Source organism: Bacillus rossius, chromosome 1 (genome assembly GCF_032445375.1).
Source record: "Bacillus rossius redtenbacheri isolate Brsri chromosome 1, Brsri_v3, whole genome shotgun sequence".
Taxonomy (NCBI): Eukaryota; Metazoa; Arthropoda; class Insecta; order Phasmatodea; family Bacillidae; genus Bacillus; species Bacillus rossius.
The window spans coordinates 121,561,700-121,584,919 of NC_086330.1; the positions used below are offsets into that span (position 1 = coordinate 121,561,700).

Below are 23,220 nucleotides of genomic sequence, written 5' to 3' on the forward strand. Positions count from 1 at the left end.
GACAAACATGGCTACCACCGCAGCTTCTATTGGTTGCACGGAGCAACGTGAACGGAAGAGAGCTCAGCTCAGCTCAGCATTGACGAGCTAATCCATAGAGGCGTGCCGTAGTGGAAACCGTGCTCCGGGAGATGTGTGTCCGTGTGCGTGACCCTGAGGCACACGCGCGGGCACGCGCAGGTACGACGTGGCGACGCAGCTGTGCTTCCTCGCGACGTGCGCGTTCTGGCTGCGCGCGGGGCGGCAGCTGCGCGCGCACCCGGAGACGGCGGGCGACGAGCGCAGGGCCTGGGGCGCGCTGGACCCGGCGCTGGTCGCCGAGGGCCTGTTCGCCGTCGGCACCGTCATGGCGTTCGGCCGCCTGCTGCTGCTCTGCAACTTCAGCTACTACCTGGGCCCGCTGCAGGTGCGTGCCGATACGCTCGTGCGGCGGGACAACACTGCACAAGTTACATTGCCTTTACCATGCTTGCAGTGGTTCTTCGATTCATGGTTCCGAGACCCCGAAACTATCGTCAATGTATGTGTGTACCTCGGAGGAATAACACACACTGTCCACTTTTGGGAACAATACACTTTTAACCATAAACTTGACCTCCGTTTGATGTTCTTTCTAGTGGAATACCAACACTAAGTGCTACGGCAGGGTCAGCGCGTCCATATAGTCGAACTAGGCAACCGCCTAGGGCGACAAGTAGCTGGGGTCGGCGCAGCACGATACATAACAGCTGATATAATATGTTTAACGATTATTGAAACTAGATGAAAATGGATTTTTGTAACAGTTTGGAATGTTTATATTGATATAAGTAATTATTTAAAGTCCACAGCGACCTGTTTATGATTTGTAATAAGTAAAACAGTACAAAAAAACACAAGCCTGCTTACATTTGTTTGTTGACAAAATCTTAGGCTTACGTTATGTATTTTGAGGCAAGGAAAAATTTTTTGGGTGTGTCCGGTGAGGGGGGAGGGCATTAAGGTTTTTCGCCTAGGGCGCCAATTTACCTTCCACCGGCCCTGCGCTACGGCATGACAAAAATTCACTTATTTTGGGTATAAAGTAGAGTAATCAAGTGAAGCACTATTTAAAATTCCTTAAACTGCTCTCATGAAAAATATGGTTTTTGTGAGACTTTTTTTATGACTCCGAGGTGTGTGTATATATATATAAGCGGACGCTATAAATTCCATAGTTTCTCACAATTAACACTGATAATACAGAGAGGAGTGAAATCTCGGGTGAATTCTTTAAAATGCAAAAATGAACCATAGTCCATTGAAAAGTTACATTTGGGGTTGCGTTTGTCAGAGGACGCAATTTTATTTTTTATATATGAAGGGGGGGGGGGGGGGGTTAGTGTAAATTTAAATCCAAATTTGTGGGGTTGCAACCCTTGTCCCACGGCCACCATCTTGGAAAAAGAGGTTCAAATGGTTTTACGGTTTATCTCTGTCAAACTATAGGACTCACAAAAAAAATATTTTAACATTTTTTTGTTTCAAATAAAATTATCTAAAACCTTTTTTCCAGTAACGTTTAGTCGTAGAACCATAAATAAAAAATTTATAAGCGAAAATCCATAAAAATTTGAGAAAAAAAATCAATTTGTCGATATAACTTTTTTCTATCATTTTACAAATAAATATATCAGACCATTTTTATAGATGGTGTTTTAAGGAACAATTTTTGTTATAAACATTTTTAAAATTATTTATTAGTTAAGGTTTTACTGCGCTGCGAAACGAATACTATTCTTCAGTTTTCATAACTATACATAAATATAAATATTAATGATTTGCCATAATTTTTAATCAATTTGTTATTATTTTGTGATAATCTTTTTAATTATTGATAATGCAATATTGTTATTAATTAATAATTGACTCTTCCCCACAACCTACGAAGTAGTCTGGTGGCGCGTTTTTTTTTACGTGGTATCCCCAGAAGGCATAATCAACGGTGATTTTCTAAATCACAACTACTCTGTCCTCAACGATTGAACGCTTCTAGGGAATGTACTCTACTTTAATCGATTTTATTAAATCCGTCATGAGGAATTGCAACTCTTCACTATTTTCATGTAAGTAAGAAAAAAACATACTCCATTGCTGCATCAATATTATTTTGTCGCTCATCATTTTTATTTTGTCCCTCCATTTTTTGGAGTACAATTGCTTGCTGCAGTCGTTATGATATTTTGCTCCAACTCCTACTAAGCTGGGAACATCAGCTATGCGATTAGCAATGTCCATTGCAAGGTCGTCGGAACGTCTGTTTATAAGGTCCATAATACTTGTTTTTGTACCGTCATTACGTACAATACAAACCCGCCGCTGTCGGCTTGTACGCGAATTCCTCTCACCCTGTAACGCTTTCGCGCAAATGGAGCAATTGTTCACAAAATCAAAGCCTGTATATGTAGCTTCTGAAACTGAAGATAAACTGCTACTGCTGCTTCTGCGACAACGAACGACATCATCTGTTCGACTGTCGACGTAATAACAGTTGAGGCCTTACTTGAGGCGCTCGGATTTACAGCCAAAGACCGCAGTCGCGTAAAAAAGGTAAAGGCAGCGGACACTAGACTCCCTAAGCAGGATAGGACGGCATAAAAAATAATTAAATGCATCACTGCCTGGCTGATGTTTAATTTCTCGGCGTTTGCACCATGGCATGAGCTTGGCGTAGTTACTACATTCAAGTTTACACTAACTGAAGATCGCGATCATGCATTAAAAAATCCTATAATATAAATAATAATACAGATACATTTTATGCTTAATGTTGCAAACATTTAACAAATATACATTCGCACTAATAGTTCTGAAAAAGTTAGCATGGATGACGTAGTTGTCTTTAACGAGTTTCACACGTCCCCAATTATCTTCGTCAAATTGGTCCCAAATTGTGCCCCAATGGTCCGTGCCAAGTACCAGCACCACACTATAAAAGAGTTTAAGTCTCACATCCAGTAAATCCAGTTTGTTTGCACAGCCCCAAATGAAACGCAAAAAGTTTAGTTCGTGGAGTTAGCAATAAATGAGCCTAGTAACGTCGCAGTTCATAATCACTTTAGTCGCTCTGTTTTGTTCCACCAAAAGCTCAACCCGATGTCTGGTTGATAATAGAAAGGTGCGTCGAGGCTTACTTTTTTGCATGCAGTGTTGTGAAGGACCGCCCGGGCTGGCCACTCCTCGCGGCGTTGGGAAATGCGGTACGTCTTTCCATGGCTGCAGCCCAAAACACTTGCTCCCGCAAGCCGATGTGCGCGCGACCAGCCGCTCGCTCCGTCTCGGCTCGCCAGCCGCAGTCACGGGCTCATTCACACCTCTCGTGACGTCAGACCGCTCCGCGCGCCGCGCGGTGTTCACTCGTGGAAACACAAAACAGCAGAGCCGCTAATTTCCGTTGTGTTTAACCATATTACAGGGCGTGTTTAAGGCAAGAACAAAATATCTATAATTAAGCATTTAAACAAACAATATAAACCAAATCAATTAAAAAGACGTTAAAATTACAAATTAATTTCAACCAGGGACTACCGGAGGCGTAACAAACGCATCACAGTAACATGTAATATGTACAGTAACTTCCGAAACAGTTCGTAAAAATTGTTCATTAACCTCATCATTTTTTGCTACAGCTCGGTCAAGTAAAGTTTTTACTCCTTTTGCCTTCACAGTTCTTATTTTATTTTCGGCTAAAGGTTTTTTTTTACAAATAAAACAATCACTCATGATGGAATAATACAAAGAGCACGCTTAAAAAGTCTAAATGCTAATTCAATTCTGAATAGTTCTCACTAAACTCAAAACTGTGTTCACTTAACTTAAAATCGTTTTCAATAATATTCAAAATAGTTTTCACAATTAAAAACGTTTTCCACGATTGAAAACACAATAAAATATGTTCGCTCGTAGCGAAATATGTAGACAACTGAAAGATGAAAGTCAGGAAAATGTTCTTTTATTCCCAAACGGTCACTTGGGTATTTTCTATCTGCACATTATTCTCAGTAATGACACTCAATGATTTGAAATTATTTTAAAAATCAATAATTCCAAAGTTTTGTGATGGAGTGTCAAATGAATAATTAATTAATAACAATATTGGATTATCAATAATTAAAAAGATTATCATAAATTGTAACAATTTGATTAATAATTATGGAAAATCATTAATATTTATGTATTGTTATGAATACTGATGAATAGTATTCGTTTCGCAGCGCTGTAATGCCTTTACCATTAACTAAATTTAAAAATGTTTATAATAAAAAATTTTTCTTGAAACAACATCTATAAAAATGGTCTGATATCATTTTCTTGTAAAATGATTAGAAAAAAAGTTAAATGATTAGAAAAAAAGTTATATCGACAAATAAATTTTTATTTCTCAATTTTTTATGGATTTTCGCTTATAACTTTTTATTTATGGTAGTACGACTAAACGTTACTGAAAAAAAGGTTTTAGATAATTTTATTTGTAAAAAAAAGGTTAAATATTTTTTGTAAGACCTATAGTTTGGCAGATAAAACGTAAAAACATTTGAACCTCTTTTTCCAAGATGGCGGCCGTGGGACCAGTGTTGCAACCCCACAAACTTGGATTTAACTTTACACTACCCCCCCCCTACCCCCTTTTAAAGCCAAAAATGAAATTGCGTCCTCTGACAAACGTACGCTAAGCCCAAAAAAAATTGTAACATTTCAATAGACTACCAACAGTGTACGCATTTAAACGCTAGTTGCAGCCGCGGCGGGGGGGTGGTTGTGGCCAGCAGGCGAGCGCTCGGCCACGCGGTGTAGAGATGTCACAATGCCATCACGACACTGTACTGTCTGCCGGACAGTCCTTAGCTCCCACGTTTCCCGAGGCACAGCTGCGTGAGTGATAACTGTCGCCTCTGCTCTGACGAGAGTCCGTCGTGACCTAGCAAACCAACTCCTCCGGTTTACTTCTTTTTTTTAAATTTTTTTTTTAAAGGAGATGTACAGTAACCAAGAGATATAATATGATGGAATGCTAGCGCATGCTGTTAAGAGTCCAATCGTTCGACCCAGTTTACGAGATTGAACTGGTTTTCTGTAGATGGAGAACATATTAGAATTTGGATCTTAAAAGGACACGTAAAATTTGCTCACTGAATACTGAGTTCAAGATGGTTTGTGTTATGATAAATAACAGAAATATAGTTTAGGATGGGGAGAGTGATAGGAATTAAAACCGCCCAACAGAAAAAAATATATAAATTTTTGCATGGGCCACACTACAATGCTATATAATTCACAGTAAACCTGTAATATTTATGAAGTTGAATGTAGTTTGGTGATACAGAATTCACATTAAGTTTATTTCACATTAAATTTATTTTAATTTTAAACATATAATTATCGTGTGACTTTATGATGTATTAGAAGTAACTAAATTGGAGGTCTTTTTTTTTTTGCAAACAAAAACGTCAATGTTATAAAGTTACATTCCGACGAAGATACTTCTTGGGTTGAAAAAAATGAATTAGATTATGTCTTGTAGACATAGACGTCATTACAGACGCAAGAGGGATGGAAATGAGGAGTGAGTCAGCGATCAAATTCAGTAGCGGGGTTAACTCAGAGCAAACAATTGGCAACATCCGCCACGTTTCCCACTTGCGAAACATCCAGGAATTGAACCCGGATCGCCCAGGTAAATGGTGGATGATCCGGCCATTCAACCACCGTGGCTGGAAAATAACTATGGTGTAGGGCCTAAATTCACTTACACGCGCCTTTACGCATAGTTTACAGTGAAAGTTATTTCTGTTTTATATTATAAAAACAATTTTTTTCAGTTCTGAACTTTTCTATGTTATTTTTTTTTTTTTAAATAAAGAGCAAAGTATGTTTGATTTTTACCGTGATACAAATTTTAAATGTAAATTAAATTCTTTTTGTTGCTTTGTTAAAGGTTTCGTTCATAAAAATGGGAAAAGACGTTGCGAAATATGCTGTTATATTGGCGTTGATTATCTTCTCCTTCACTGCAGGTAAGTGATAACTGTTTGTAAACCAGTGCCATCTATTGTGAAAATCATTTCATGTGTTAAACGTTTCGGGATGTGTGCGTAGGCTCCTGTTTATTATGGTATAGTTGCGTTACAAGAGACATTCGGCTGTGCAGCAGTTGCACGCTTGTACTGTAGCCCAGCAGGTGAGATGTTTCTTAACGCATTTATCTATGCCACTAGATAAGTCATGTTAAAAAAAGTGTTAGAATCCATTTCTTCACTTCTTTATACATATTTATTTTCTGTTTATGACAGCTAAAGTATAGAAAATGTACTTTTATTTTTTCTTCTAGTTGAATCAGCCATTTCCACGCAAAAGCGAGGAAAATAGTTTTTTCCACCCCACCAAGTATTTGTTCAAACAACACTTTCCAGATGACACATTGAAAATTCTGGAAACTCACCCCATAAAAAAAAATTAAATCGTCCACGAAACTTTCTTGCAAAACCATGTATTTTGTACGGTTAGTCTTCATGTGAGTCCATCTCAAGCTAATACCGCTGAGAACTTCTTCTTATCATTTGTCATTCCTAATCTTCAAAACTAATATTAAACTACCGTATTCTTCATTTCTTAGTACATGGACATGACATGTACACGTATACTAAGAACATTTAATAGTTCTGATCGAAATATAGTGGGTTGAACGTGGCATGTCGGACGGTAACTTTGACTCTTTTTACGTTTTCACGTATGCAATGACAATCTCTTGATTTGGCTGTGAACGTCTTGGAGTATAAGTTTCGGTCTCACCCAAAAGTTGTTAAGTGCATTTACTTAGCTTTAAGGACTATTTATGAAAATTTTGTCTTTGTTGTTTGGTGGCAAGTTTTGCTACCGGATATTTAATAAACGCTATTTTCAAGCTGTAGAACGCTGTGCGACTGATAATAATAATGGAAACTTGCGTGCATCACAATTGGTAAGTACCTGTTGAAAGAATTTGTGATGAAACAGCAAAAGCAAGAGTTTTAGCGGGTTAAATTAAAGAAATGATCCTTAGATGAATTTTAAAAGCCGACTTGGTGTGTGAGACTGACCCACACAAACATTTATTGTATGACACAACATCCTCGCAGCTGTAAGATTCAGTGAAGTGAATCACTGGGGCGAGTCAGTTACGCCTTCACTGAGCTTGTCGTGATTACTGAGACCGTGTCCGAACACGAGTATGCAGGTGTGTACTTGCAACCTTGCGTACTTCACTTGCCCTTGGTGAATTCAGACGGGTCAGATGTTTGCCCCTTCACGTGCTATTAGTCAGGCAAACAGGTTGCTTACATTTTATTTTTCAAGAAATACATTCAATTTGAAAACTAATGTTTAGCTGAAATTAAACGCAAGTTTTACTGCAATTCACTTTATTATTATTCTACCTTTGTTTTTTAGTTACGATCGCTATGTATGTGCATGTATTTGTTGAAAATATATTATAATCAAGTTTAAATATTAATTTTGTCCTTCTTTTAATACCAGTAAAATATAAAGTGACAATTATTTTACCAGTTTTTAAATTAATCAAATGTTGTATCAAATATAACCTATGAAACGTTTTTCAATATGGAAACATATCATTTAACTAGAAGTACGTGAGAAGTACACAGAATCGTTTACTTGCGTACTTGCATACTTCACTTCCAGTTCGGACAGACCTTGTGATGTCACTTCCGGGGAAAAGTGCGTATAAGTACGCACGTGCGCCGCCTGAGCTGCCAGTGTTGACCTTGAGCGAGGCACGTTAACGCTTGATTGCATGTTCGCTTAAGCGATCAGCATCGAGGTTGACTTCTGAAAAAAAAAATATAAAAAAATAGGCAATTAACTTTTATATCACGTAAACGTAAGCATAAAGAAAAAGCTCAATCTGTACATTAAAACTGCTTTAAAACTATTTATTTCATTTTATTTTCCAATTTCATTACTATAATGTAGACAAAAATCTAACGTTAAAACAATATTGTCTCAAAAACATTAAATATACCTTAATTTCTCAAACTCGCCAGTTTAGACGAAAAACACCTTATTTAACCAACACAGTGTTGTGCATATTAACACGATATGCAGAGTCTAAACTTTCTCTTCAAAATGTTCCAAAATACGCGATACATACGCTGGAGGATGATAAAACACAGTTAATAAGACAAGCACAAGTCACCACACAGTGCGTGCTCGGAACTCAACCAGTGAAGCGCTAGAGGGAGTTCGCGCTGTGTTACTAAACGATGAGAGACGAGACAGAAAGAGACGGAATGACAGAACAGTGAATAACTGCTCCAGATCACGACCGCCAGCAGTGACACAAGCTTTAACACGATATTGTCGGGAAACCCGTTCTCGGAACAATCCTGTGCCTCGCGTGCATTGCCGTTAGCAAGCCCGCTTATGTAGTACATCCTTTCTCGTCGGAGATACACAGCATAAATGACGACGGTTGCTGTGAACCGTGCGTTTATATCGCTTGCTGGTAAGCGTCATGCAGCGACCCACCGGCTTGAGTTCCGAGAATGCACTGTGTGGTGACTTCAAATTTTCTGGTTTGGTAGGACTGTACCACGAACTGTGTTGACTTTACGAGTGAAGCACGCAGCTGGTGACAGCCGCGTGGTCATGCGCGAAGGCCTCGGCAGGCTGTACCAGTACTACGACGGGATGGTGCAAGTGGACCCCAGCACCGGCGACAAGGTCCAGCAGGTCAGCTCGTTCGTGGGCCCGCTGAGCACGGCCAGGACCCTGTTCTGGGCGCTGTTCTGCATGTCGCCGCTGGAGAGCACTGACGTCGTCATCGAGAACCGGGCACGCGGCGCCGTCAACACGCACGGCTTCACGCAGGCCGTGGGGCACCTGGCTTTCTGCAGTGAGTCCACGCGGCGTCCACATCCTCTTCCACGCGTCACTTCTCAACAAATTATAACTTGCAACTATCATAACTTAACAACACGCAGCTTTTAACAGGCGTAACTTGGAAAATTCTATCTTGTGTGTTTCTAAGTTATGTCAGCACCCCGTTCACATCGTGGTCTATGCGGACCCTGGAAGGCGAAGGGATTGGGGTGGAGCGCTGACGGAACGAATGAGGGAAGAAAGCTGGAACGCCGTTGAGGAACCACACCGACTAACGGCAGCGTCCTCCACGTTTCCCACTAATGACCCGCCGGGAGTCGAACCAGACTCGCCTTGGTCTGACCGCTCGACCACCGTCGTCACATTTTGTAATTTTGTTCTTCCTGCCTCAAGAGTACATTTTAGTTATCAATTTTACTCTCCACAGTTGAAATTTTAAAGTTTTATATTGCTCACTTTTAAATCCCACATTGAGACACATAGATACTGCGTGCAATCATCAGTAGAAACCACGAGATTTGTAAACTGCTCAAGATGTCCGAGTGGTGTCTGTCTACGAAAAGCATTTAAGAAATGAACCAAAGGGCAGATGCAGTGGCGCACCCAGGGGAGGGGAGGTTTGGGGGTTTAAACCCCCTCCGAAAATGCGAAGAAAAAATATAGAATGGAAAAAGTAAAAACATTCCCAGTCCCAGCAAAATAGGTACGATGGTCTATGGGCAGCGCCCAATCTACCAAACTTTGTGAGATGTTTTCATGTCAGTGTATAATTTATGGTGTTAGTATTACATTTGTAGTCTGCTACCGTGAATTACTTTAATTTTTTTACAAATTAGTTTGTGTTATATAAAAACTAAGAATGCACTAATGCGCTACGTTTATCTCAATTTTTTGCATAATTTTGGACAGTATTTCTGTAGTTTTAACTAGACATTATATGTGTTCATTTTATACCCTTTGTTTTTACTCGTAGAGTGAACTTAATTTGTGTGTGTGAATGCAGTAAAAAGAAAACCATCATTGTCAGTGATTTAAGTTGCACAGAATGTGGACTTTAATGCATGCTATGATTCTCATGGTATTAAAATAATACTGATTTTGAGCGGACGAGACCCTGGGTTTGATAATGATATCTTTGTTTGATTCTTGTCTAAAACAAAATTTAGTACCGTACTAAAAATTATTCTTTTTTCTACCAGCAGTATATTCAATCATTAGATACAAAAACTTCTTAAATAGCACCAATTTTCACCTAGAAATCCAAATTTTCCCGGGAGAGGACCCGGTGTTCCTTCATAAAAAAAACTAACTTCAACCCCCCCCCCCCCCAAAAAAAAATAATTCCTGGGTGCACCTCTGGGCAGATGAGTAAAGGTACTTGCGGGTAATAAGGCCTACCTAAGGGGGAATGACTATAAAATAAAACATATAGCAGATAATCAGTATGTTTAAGTGGCAATAAGAACTACATTATTTTAGCAAGAAAAGTAAAATGGAACATTGTGAATATTCCATGAAACGAAATAAAACTAGCACATTTTCAAACACAATGCAAATAGGCCTTATTATACTATGGTAGGGTAATAAGGCCTATAGATATACCATTTAATTACATACAAAGCAGTAACTTTGTTTGGTGCAAATATGTCAAAAATGAGTCCTACAGTAAATTCAAAATGAAATTCAAAATAAACACGATAATTTTGTCCCACCTAACAGCAATTTGCACACTCAAAGGCATCATAATCTTCTGTTGTTAATCCTATGCACTCTTCATGATACCACTTGCCACAACTGGCGCACTGGCGCATATCAGCCACCCTATCATTCCCACATTGATGACAATACCATCCTGTTTTAATTAAAGAAACAGCATTCTTGTTAGTGTCCAATTTTACAGATTTGTCTTTTGTATTATTTCTCTCAAAAAGCTCTTTTGTGACTGGTGTTCCTCTGTAATTTATGGATTTTTTTCCGTATTACCGGTGTTTTCTCCATTGTCTTGATAGGTGTTGGCATGAGTTCATTAAAACTATTATTTTGTTCTTGCAAATGTGAGAGGGGTACATCGTCGTCATCGTCATCATCATCTTCATCATCATCAGTATCAGAAGCAATCACGCGGTGCGATAATCTTCCAGTCAGCTTGACTGATGTTTCATTGAGCTGAACTTGTGCTACAGAGATAGATGCTGATGAAAGGAAACATCTTCTACGTGGTATTGTGTTATGGGTATCTGAAGTCTTCTGGTCTTTTCCTGATGTCAACGATCTCTGGGAGCTGGAGGGCAGCATCGGTTCGTTGTAGGTGGAAACCAGTGCCAGTCGCACAGGATCTTCTGTCAAGATGGATGGAGCAAACGCTGTTTCCAGGATTGCTGCAGAATCCACAGGAAACAGGCCAGTTGCCTTGAAGCCACTTGAAATGTTCTTGTGCGTCATACATTTGGACCAGACATTCGATAGAATGACATTAAATCGTGCTTTCGTGAGTTGCTTGTGTGGATTCTGGTCCATAAATGACAAGACTGCGGCATCCCAGTGGTGTTCAAAAGATCTATATACCGCTTTATCTAGTGGCTGGAGTTCATGTGTAGTGTTGGATGGTAAACAATATAAAGAGATGTCAAGTGAATCAGCTACATCGACAATGGAGAGGTCCAGATGACAAGCTGCTCCGTCAAAAATTAAAAGGCACTTCCCTGCACATTTATATTTACCCAGATGCTTTAGGAACTCATTGAAAAGTTCATTGGTCATGTAACCTTTGGGTGATTTTTTTACCAATGTTCCTGCTGGTAAGTTATCGTTCAACTCCGGCTTCAACCGTTTGCCTTTGAAGATGACCATATGTGGTATTGCAGTACCGAGTGCGTTTACACATCCCGCAATGGTGACACTTTCTGCATGTTCTGATGATTGTAAGTGTACACGTTTGGCACCTTTCTGTGCCAGCACTGTCTGTTGGTGGTGAATCGTCAGGCGGCAACTTTTCTCATCCATGTTGTATATCCGCTCAGGATGACTTGCTAGATCAAGGTCTTCATATATTTGACTGATTTTTGCAAAGTGATCTGCCACTATAAATTTGTTTAGCTTTTGAGCTCTATCGGGGTTCATAAACTGTGCTCTTCTTTTCGCTACTACAGGGTTTCTTTTCAGGAATGCTGTGAACCAGTCTTTACCTGCGCATTTGGTGCTATCATTGAAATTGTTTGGAATGTTATTAAGCTCACAGAATCTGTAGACCAGATGACGTAGGGTCGGTGGTGTCACAGGCAGGCCTATGTCTGCATATCTGATAATTCTACTTACCAGATCAGCTTCTTGATTTTCGGTCAAGATAGATTTTCGTCCCAGAGATTTCTTCATACTTCCACTCTTGAGATGATTTCTAATCGTTCTTCTAGGGATCTTGTACTTCTCTGCGGCCGCATACGTACTTAGAGATCTCCTTTGCACGACACGAACTGCAGCCGCAAGATTGTCTTCTGACCATACTGCTCTTTTGGGCGGCATCGTGGTCGATGTATCTGCGCATAAAGCAAATTCAAATAATTGCACACATGTCCCCTTTTATATAAAAACGGCATAATGCTGCCTCCCAAATGTTGTAAATACACAGTGATTAAACAGATTTTAAAAAGGTTTTAGAGTGCGTTTATATTGTTGGCATGTGTTACTACCATTTATTATAAATAAAACATAACTTTTTAACAGCCTTTCTTGCTCCTCAAAAAGTTTCACATATAATTAGGTTTAATTGTTTATTACGTGACAATTTAAGCATGCTCCATTGCACTTTAAAATTTGATCATCAAATAGTAATGTTTAATAAACATCCTTATATAATAACGAAAATCAATGAAAATTATTCAGTCAACATTCAGTAGGAAAGTACAGTATGTTGAAGGGCAAAAAATGTGAAAACGTATAAAGTAACCATTCATTGGAAAAAATATTATTTTAAGAAAAAATATGGTTTTAAGAAATGCTAATCCTAATCAAATCATAGATAAAGAGTCATTTTAGTACATTTTATTTTAAATAGAAGTTCTCATCACAACTGAGAAACATAAGTAAATAAGTTAAAAATATGTTTGCCCCTACTCGACTTGAACCCATAATCTCTGGCCATGGAGTACTTTTACTATAGTCATTAGGTTACATTGATATTGCAGATGCAAGTGTAATGCCATAGTATATTGACAAAAGTATTTTAACATCATCGTAAATGCAAACAGAGGACAAAACCTATCCGGAGTGTAATAAGGCCTATCGATTATTATGATAGGCCTTAATACCCGCCTACCTCCTTATTTAAAAACATACCCTTTACAAATCCTAACAGCATCAAAACCTTATTCAAACAACTTGTTTCGTAAAGAGCATGAACTGGGGAAAATATAGAGCATACATTTACATAGTTTAATGTTACTGTACCAAAATTACTTACGATTGTTTCTGACGGATATTTGTTACACTCGCTGCACAACCTTCTTCCGCACAAACTGGCGCGCCACTGGTGACTGGGAGCGGGGTCACGAGGGCCCGCGTGCAGGTTACAACTTGTCTGCGCCTAATGAGTGTATGCCAGGAGCGAGCAGGCATTCAGACATTCCCAATACATTTTTATCGATCGTAGGCCTTATTACCCTACAGGCCTTATTACCCGCAGGTACTTTAGTTCTGTTTTCGTATTTCGTTTTTAAACTGTATTTTTAGAAGAGTGAAAATGGTTAAAACAACGTGTCTTCAAAATAATTTTCAGGTAATGAAAACCCGGTACATATTATCGAAAGCACCATATAATGTTACAGTCACCGCTCAAATCAAAACCGCGACGAGAAGACCTGAGCGTAGAGGCGACACCGTGCTAGAAGCACCAGCGAGCGTCGTACTTATCACCCCGCGACAGAAACCGAGCAGACGGAGACGGGCTCCTTGATGGAAAGCCCGCGTGAGCGCATCCAGACGGACGAATGTAATTCCAGTGTTTGACCATTGCGTCACCTCGCTCGCTGGGTTTGCCGGTGACGGGTTGACGGGGGAGGGGGGGGGGGAGGGTGGGTTGTGTATCAGACGGAACTAGCCCTGAGCAGCCAGAACCCTCTGTGGGGCCTAGCTGGCCGCGGGCCCGATGACCTGCCTGCTACCGGAGTGCCGGCGGGTAGATACTAGCTGGATCCCCGACGGGTGTTGAACCCCAGAATCTTCCACGAGTTGGGAACGTGGCGGACGTTGCCGTCAGTTGACGTGTTTTCTCGCGGCACTCCCGTTTTCCATACCCACAAATACCGTCAACCTTTCGCTCTCATCTCACCACCCTTCATAAGGGCACCCACGTCGACGAGACATTAAGGCATAGTCTCACACGCCATGGTAATTTTTTAAAAGTTTTTTTTTTCAAAATTACTTTTATTTAAGGGCTATTTTTAAATATTTAACTCCGTACCTCATTTGCATTTGTTGTTCTGTCACAAACATTTTCAACAGATATTCATATTGTGTATATCAAGGTGTAAAATTTAGCTCAAATTATGATAATTACAAATACTTGCATGACTTAATACACTCAAGATATTACTCTAAGAGAATATCTGTTGAAAATATTTGTGGCAGAACAACATAGGCAAGGGAGGTACCGAGTTGAAAGTTTAAAAATAGCGCTTCAATAAAAAGTGATGACGGAAAAACCTAACAAAAATGAACATGGCGTGTGAGACAGAGCCCGTTTCATTGACTTACTTATTTGTCGGAAGTGACGAATTAGCCAGTCTTTAGCATAGCCTACGCCAAATCACATAACACACAATGTTCTAAATTCAGACACCACTTCAACGTTATTATCATGAATATCATGATTACCAACTTCCTTCATAATTATCATCAGTATCATATTCCAGTAGGCTGCCACCGGAAACATACACAGAATTTCATTTGGAAAAAAAGGGGGGAGGAGGTTATAGAACCTTTTTGCCCGCTGTTTCAATTTCTTTCCTTTTGTTGGTAGGAATGATGTTTTTTTTTAGTATTTAGGTTTGGGGAAGGGGAGTGTTTGTACGGTCCTGGCTACCACGCCAAAACATGCCGCCAAGCTCACGGACTTCTAGGTCGCGAGGCGATGGCATATAGATATCTTGGCGTACAAGCGTGCAAAGAGCAGGACTTGAGGGTTCTCTGCAGCGCGCTCTGTTTTGCAGTGTTCCACGTGATCTGCGTGGTGCTGGTGCTGAACATGCTGGTGTCCTCGACCACCAACACGCTGCAGAAGGTCATCGACAACGTCAACGTCGAGTGGACCTACAGCCTCACCGAGGTGGACACCACACCAGATAAGGCCGTGGGCTTTTCGTGGAAACATTTCCACGCCAGCCGTGTGCTGAAACTCTGTTAGCGTTGAGTGGTTTCGTGGTTGGCTGGATTTATTTCACGTACATGTCAACTGTACTTGTCTACCAATCCTAGCCATACATTGCGGAAACAAACGAGTCCTGAATGGTCCAGCCAAATAGAGCAAAAGCTTCTCTTGAAGACGACCGCCAATTACAAGGGAACAATCACTAGGGCGGGCAAACCTTATTGCAGTCTAATGAGAGGTCAAATTATTTCGTGAAATATTCATGCCCATAGCTTATAGATTCTACAGTAAATAATACTTTACTGTAAAAATTCCCACGAGAATTTTCCTCTCGAAACTACTATCGCACATTGAAAACAGCTTTGTAGCTATTTCAGGTCAACAAGTTTTCATACGTAAACAAACCCTTCTTTCGATTTAGAGTATATTATATTTGATTCAAACAAACCAAGTAAGTCAGCATTGTACGTGTCAGATTCGTATATGTATGGTCCTAATTTACAATCTTAACTAAAATATATGTAGCCTATATATTAATAAAAATGTCAACTGTTGTCATATAAAATATTAACTTACATGAGTCTCAATGTCCGAGTGATAAATTTTTTGGATGTGTATCATCGTAGCTCTCGGTACACGGAATTTGATAGGAGTAATTTCGTGAATGCGACGGAAGTCAAGGAACTGAAATGTGTAACAACCACGGTGCTGCCATGGCGCGAACCATAGTTTACAAAGACAAAAGGAAACTTTGTAGTATTACCTATATAATGAATTTTAACCAGATGGGCAGTATTTCAATAAAATTCATTATCAAAAATAAGGTTTAAAGTCAATTTTTAGTATTTTTTCAAGTCTTTTTCGCTTTAATCGGAGCAGTTTTATTAAAAAGTTGAACAATTCCCTCTGCAAATAGAATGATTCGATAGTCGCTGTAGCTGCTCCGGAACTACATTCTAGCGGTGGGTGAGGAAACTACTCCAGAAATGGAGCTGAAAAAACCATTTGCTTATATTTATCACGATAAAAATTATTAAAAAAATGTTACGTCAAATTCTGGATTGGAGTTTCGTATTATAAGTGTATTTGCAACATGAGAAATACTAGCTCACATATTTTTTGCAATGTTAAGTGTTACACATTAATGTGTGTTCAAATGACAATTAACACACATAATTTCAGTTGCATATACACACTAAAATCCTAAAACTCATTTTCACAACTGCTCCAACCTCATGTCCAAATGGTTGGTAATTTTAGTTTGTATGCGTGATTCAGATAGATTTATAATATATTAGGGGTTATTACATTATAAATATTAAGTTTTATGGTGACTTAGTGCTCACAAAGTAAATAACTTTTTTTTTCAAATACCCATTTACAAACTACGCAAAGATGCAAGAACGCAAAGCAATCATTGAAAACTTTTAACTTATTGCGTTTCGGCTTACGTTTCCATATTCTATACTGAATTGAAGTGTTCCGAAAGCGTTTGAAGACACGGCCGCTATGTGCATACAGAGCTAAGGCTAAGATACAATTTTTATTAAATGTATTAAGTTTCCACTTGTTAAACTTTTGCACAGTGAAGGCAATTAACACGTTTTATACTAAAATTTTAGCAATTTCACACGCTTTCATGATAAATAATAATTATCAAGATAAGCCCGTGTAAGAATTGTGTAATATTTTGATTGACAATTCTACTTTGTATAAGTGGTGAAGTCTTGCGACCATCGTGCTTCATAAACGAGCATGTTTTTCTTGCGTTGGTTGCTTGTTGCCCTGCGCTCCTTGCGTAGTTTATCAAGCCGGCAGGAACACGGGGTCGAGAACTAACTGCGCCGCGCAGGTCCAGCTGAACTACCTGGCGCAGAGCACTCTGCCGCCGCCTCTGAACCTCATCCCGACCGTCTCGGGCTACCGTTTCGTGTCGGAGTGGATTCGCTACCTCGTGGCTCCTCCAGGCACCAAGAGGAACAAGTGGTCACTCATGTACTGCTGCTACAAGGTGGGTTTCTCTCCGTGCTGCTATTTAGACGCCATTTTTCAAAGTGGGATAACTTGACATTTCACTGGTGCAGTGCGCAACAGCTAACTTTGCTGTTGAACCACGGGTTTTTGGTCACGCGGTTATGCACAGAGACTTAAGGTGACAAACGAATGAACTAACATTAAGGCGTTGTCACACTGTAGAACGTTTGCTTCCAACACCTTCAAACAAAGTGAACAGTTCACCAGTGTTTCGGTCGACATTGTAGTCATTCTTGATTTTTTTTTCCTAGCCTAAGTTAATTCTAAGTGTGTAGGGGAGGGTCCAGGTTAGGGGAGGACCTAAGTGTGTCTCAGGCCGAAGCCTATACACTCTACCATGCGGATTTTTAACCATGCAGGACAAGGGCGCGTGCATCGTGTGCTTATTGGGGTTTACTGGCCAGCCATGGCTGCGATTGGCGCCATGACTGACGCCCCATTGGTCGCCTAGCTTAAAAGCTAGCTAATGTGACCCAGGTAAAACCTGCATAGACACAGGGAAAACCCTGGGCCGGTTCATGCGGGGATCAAATAACATGCATTAAGCAAGCAGGTAGCTACTGGACTAGAGGAAGAAGGGTCCAGGTAAGAAGAGTTGGAGGGGCTGAAAAATCAACCATGCTGGAGTTGGGTGCTTGGGCCTTGCGGCCCGCATTTAAAGGTTGGGAACTCCTGGGTTATTATTAACCAGGGGCGCATGCACCCCCAGGGGCGGGCGACTTCATTCGTCGGCCCAGCCACAGCTGCCCAGGCAGCCACAGTTAAAACAGAAGTGGGCAGACGAGCCAGTAAACCGGCTCGAACTGCGGGCGCACGGAGCGAAAGGCAGCCTGACGTTGCGCCATCTTCATCTTCCTTTTTCAGGTCAACAGCAGTACTTTTCAAGCCAGGGTGGGGGGAGGGAACCAACCTCGCCACCCAAAATCCCCGAGACGGTTTAAGGTCGCGCCGCTCGAGGCTACTGCTGCCACAGCTACAGCAGCCCCAGCTGAAGGTTCCTGATGTCTTCCTTCAGAGTTCCGATGCATTTCAATTCCGTTGCGCGCGCAGCAGTTCACAGCTCCGCAAGTTCCAGCCCGCAGTTCGTCTACACTTCGCATTTTTTCAGCACATCGAGCTCCCCTGCGGTGCCTTCGCCGACGAAGCTGCTTTCTGCCGCGCGCCGAGCTACATTCAGGCTACCTTTCTCCCTGACAGCCGTAAAACGACTCCACAGGCCGGCCATTGGTCCGCGGACTGCTATTGGTTATTCACAGCCACCCCAGCGAGATTGCAACTCTCGAGCTGGGCTCCCGTATCCGCCACCCGCGGGACGCGGTCGGTAGCAGTTGGCGCTGCTAGGCCGCCCCCAGCACGCACACAATTCCCACACGCACTGCCAGCCTTCAGTTACCCAATAGGGCGCAGGGAACTCCCAGCCAACAGCCCGCGAGAGAGATGCACACACCCCGAGAGACGACCACCGACTAGTCATTCTTGGCCATCCTTTTGCCTTTAAATACTTTCGCCTAGGAGGTAAGTGTTCCTGATGGACTAAAGCTGTGAGTCAATCAAAGTGGGCTCCCGTGATTGGTTAGAGCCGCTGGCAAATCGGTGGCCTCTTCTTTCCTGTCCCATATCTGGCCATTTAGAGACGGTAAAATGACAGATCGTCACTGGACGAAACTTTAAAATGGCGAAGGACACATGGGATGTTAAAAGGGTCATAAATGGATTAATTTGTAAAGTAATTTATCTATGAAAAGTGAATGATATGTATTTAACGTTAAAACATCGCAGAACATTTATTTCATAATTAGCTTAAGTACTAAACACATCGTGAAGTGGCTTTTTTTTTAAAGTTAAATAAAGTTTTTCAAATACGCACTCAGCAGCCTCCCCTAGGAGCTAATTTTTGGAAAACCTTGTTCTCAGTTCATGTCTATGCAATATAAGGAATATCACTGCCGAGCTTCAAGTCTGTAGGAAACGGGAATTTTGATCTTAAACGCCCTCACAACCCCCCTCCCCCTGAGAGCTTATTTTAGTAAAATTATATTTTATTATATATTTTTACTCTATTTTTAGCGGATGTAGGCAAAGGATTATACGTAACAAATTTCAGGTCTGTATGTCTTATAGTTCCGGATAATTTGTAATGAGTAAATCTGTGAGTGGTATTTAACTGATATGTTTATATATAAGATAAACTAATATTAATGTTACCCAGAATAACAATTGTTTTATAACCTAAGAAATTGATAAGAATAATAAATTCGAATTTTCTATCCAGCAAGTGTGACGGGATTGAAAATATTTTTGCGGTTATCTGTCCAGATTTATTTGTTGGAGGTAATCGAGTATCATATTTCGTCCCAAATTAGATACCTCCCAAAATTTGTTGTCAAATAAACCTGGAGTGTGACAGGGTCTTTAAAAATGTATATGGGTGAACTGCTGTGGATGTAACAGCGAATATATTACTTAGGTGGGGTCAGCGGGAACACCTACGTCTCACGGCAACGTCCGTCACGTTTTTAACTCACGGGAAATCGTAGGCTCGAAAACCGCCTGGAATCTAAAGAGGATCGCCTTGGTAGGTAGCGAGTGATCGGACCACTTACTTTATTAAATACTTGGTTCATTTGTAATTATTTATCACTGACGAGCCAAACATCCAATTTTTAATTACTTTTTTTTTGGCAGAAGTAATTGAATAAAGCTCACCCCATACGATGCCCAATTTATACTATACCTTCTGTTTTATCCATGAGTATAAAAGTAGACATAAAAGTTTTATAGTAGATGAAAATAAAGAATTCGTTACTCCATACACACGATATTTACCTAGAATCCTAACAGAAAACCAGCGAAGGTACCGTAATTGCCAACCAAAGCAGGTATATGGGGTAAGATAAACATGTTGCTGTCCATTTAACCAAACACTGAAAACATATGAAAATTGTAGCTGTTTATTTTAAGATTTATGTAATCTGATGAATGATTTTCATTATTTTATCTTCTATACTTCACTTGCAAAAATCATAACAAAGTTGTTTAGTATTTAAAAAAAAACAAATACAGACCAATTGTGAAATTAACGTGATTGAATTTTCATTGGTAGGTTAGTTTAAAAATCTAGTAATATAAATTTGAAAGGATACAGGGGAATTTGGGTTTGCTTTCATGTAGTTTATTTATGATATATTTATAATATTACATTAATCAGACAGCTAATTTACCTAATTTACAGTATTAATTGTTCTAATTATATTTTAATAGTTCAAAATGTTACCGATTTAAATATTTTATATATGTCACTTTAAAAAATTAAAACTAGCACTTATAGGCCTACATAGTATGAAATATTCAAACCAATGGACTGATCTATGTATTTAATAATATTATATCAATTAGATAAATAAATTGTATTATGCATATTTTCTTAAAGCACAATTTGTATAATCCAGTAATCTGTTATTAAAAACAGTAAAATGTCTCGCCAGTGTTAAGGTTTGATTCACAAACCATGCGTTTTCAGCGGCGCGACCTACCACTGCGCAGTCATCTCATACAACCTGATACTGGTGATTACTTCTTTACATTACTACTTTAGTTTACCAAATATACAGCAGAGTAGTTTTACTATCATAAAGATTCATTTGGCACACCAATACGTTTGAGTAGAGGGAAATGTACGGGGACAACGTTATTCTTAAGGGACTGCGGCTTTGTGGTGGATTGCTGTGGTGGCTTGCCAATCGTGAGGAATAGGTTATATTCAGGTGTGCTCGCCTCTTGATACCTATGATCGGGACTTCGATGGCCATATTGGATGACGCCACATCCGCCATCTTGTAATCCACTATTTTGAAAATCTGTAAATATTTAGATAGGAATTCAGAAAAAATTCCAAACATTCATCTAAAAATCACTTATTAATCTACTGATTGATAAAATTGATTTAAAACCTTGTTTCCTTACTTGCTCGATTCTAAAAATGTTTTTTAGGCCAAAATACTTATTTAATAAAACGTGGTGAAATATTCTAAAAATGGCTTAAATTTCTTATTTATCAGCCTCCAATTGAACCAGTCACTCTAATGATAATTAAAATAACTATTTTTGACCTGAATTTATATTTTTTGAATCGAGTAAGGTTCGAACCACGGACAGGAATCGAATCAATTGGAAAGCCAAGGTGAAATGGCAGGTCTGTTATGTCTTCATCCCATCATGGTTTCATTTGCAAACAAGCACAAGTGGAGCCACTGTCGTACTTCGCAAGGGAGTTGTCCTTGTTGGGTTCACGAGGTCCTGCTTTGAGGTAGCGAGGTGAACGCCAGGGTGCGATGTGAGATGTGAGTCAAGATCAGGCTGACCTCTCAATATCACAGCCGCAATCCATAACCTTGAAAGAGCAGTCTATTTGTTTTATCCCCCCCCCCCCCCCCCCAATTTTTTTTCTCCAGCCATACGTATTTCTGCTATCAGTCATTATTCACGTGTCAAAAGCAGATGATTAATTATGTACCTTCTCCGCATATAAACAATGCACCACGGTATTTCCTAGTGCCACACATTTATATCACCAACCCACAGTTCAGTGCGTTGGAAACTTTTTTTTTACTCGCTCCAACCTAAGTGAATTTTACTAACCTCGAGTTCAAACTAACCCATCATCTCTTAGGTGCTAAATAAATTTCAGTTTTTTTTTTTTTTTAATTTTATTCGGAAAACCCCTTTCGTAAGTTGTCTGATAAATGAAACAAATAATTTCGACTCTTTTCAATGAATTCCTTCGTATTATTTCATTCATTTCTTCATTATAATTAAATGACGATATGCTTACGGTGTTTAGAGTTGTTTAAATTTATGTGTGCTTCATTTGTACATCACCGAGAGTTGTAATTCACAGGGTAAACGTTTTGCCCCCTTTATTAGAACATCTTAAAGTAGGGATGCAATAGCAATATATACAGAACTATTAATATAGCTTCCAAAAACAAGCAATTGTTAAATAACTAAACGAATCTTGTGGTTTCAATTTGTAGTATACTTAATAAACTGTAACACTGACTGACAGACAACGCTCAGCTTAAACCGGTGGGTTTAGAAACATGAAATTTTGCAAAGGAGTTCTTTATATAACGTAGTTGAGCACTAAGAAATGATTTTTGAAAATCCACTCCCTAAAAGGTTAAATAGGTGATAAAAGTTTGTCATTTTTTAAGTTAGAATTATATAAATTGGTTTTTTGGCTTCTTTTAATATATAAAAGTCATTTGTATTAGCGTTTTTGGTCGTTCATAAAAAATGATGACCAAGTACTTTCCCATGGGGCACACGGCTAGTAAAGCTAATAAAACTATATTTTATGCTCAAAATCAACTAGAATATATATATATATATTGATTGGACGTTGATGCAATTCGTGCCTTTCTGCGTATGTTATCAGGACCACGCGCATGAAAAATGCGCAGAGAAGAACTTCCCAATCGTCATGTCTCAGTTAGTGCAGCGCTACTTCAGAGAGAAGGAACAGAAGTCGGAAGAAAACAACCACATCAGCCAGCTGGACAGCTTGCGCAAGGAGTTGCTGGAATGCAAGACTGCCGTGCGCCGGCTAATGGAAGAAAATACGCAGACGGACACAGTCGTTCCCTGAACGAGTTATTTTTTACTCTGCCTGTATATACACTGACCAATAAAATATAAAGAGAAATTTTGTGTGTGGACACTCTAAATACATTTTCCCCTCAAAACACTATAATTGGGGAATTTACGTGCCTTTTTCAGGATTTCAAGTAAATTCCCTGGCCAATTCAAACTCCCCTGACTATTCCCAGATTTTTCCACATTCCCTGACTTTCCAGAATGTGGGCACAACTTCATGTGATTGTGATGTATTCGAAAAAAAAAATAACATCACGTGTTGCTTTGCAAGTGAC

At 39.7% G+C, this 23,220-nt stretch overlaps 1 protein-coding gene across 1 annotated transcript; it reads left to right on the forward strand.

Annotated features, from left to right (window-relative positions):
• Window positions 1-287: 287 nt before the first annotated feature.
• LOC134529440 (short transient receptor potential channel 5-like) lies at window positions 288-22,969 on the forward strand. The gene is made up of 6 exons (XM_063363541.1): window positions 288-406; window positions 5,954-6,032; window positions 8,672-8,891; window positions 15,082-15,214; window positions 17,109-17,267; window positions 22,728-22,969. The coding sequence occupies exons 1-6, from the start codon at window positions 347-349 to the stop codon at window positions 22,935-22,937; spliced, it is 861 nt and encodes a 286-aa protein (XP_063219611.1). The 5' UTR covers window positions 288-346; the 3' UTR covers window positions 22,938-22,969.
• The last annotated feature ends 251 nt before the right edge of the window (window positions 22,970-23,220 follow it).

Excerpts from the sequence above, each read along its gene's own strand:
- LOC134529440 (XM_063363541.1), top strand. The coding sequence starts at position 347 with ATGGCGTTCGGCCGCCTGCTGCTGCTCTGCAACTTCAGCTACTACCTG. Across the intron at positions 15,215-17,108 it reads GGACCTACAGCCTCACCGAG|GTCCAGCTGAACTACCTGGC; the intron begins GTGGACACCACA and ends TGCGCCGCGCAG. Across the intron at positions 17,268-22,727 it reads TCATGTACTGCTGCTACAAG|GACCACGCGCATGAAAAATG; the intron begins GTGGGTTTCTCT and ends GTATGTTATCAG.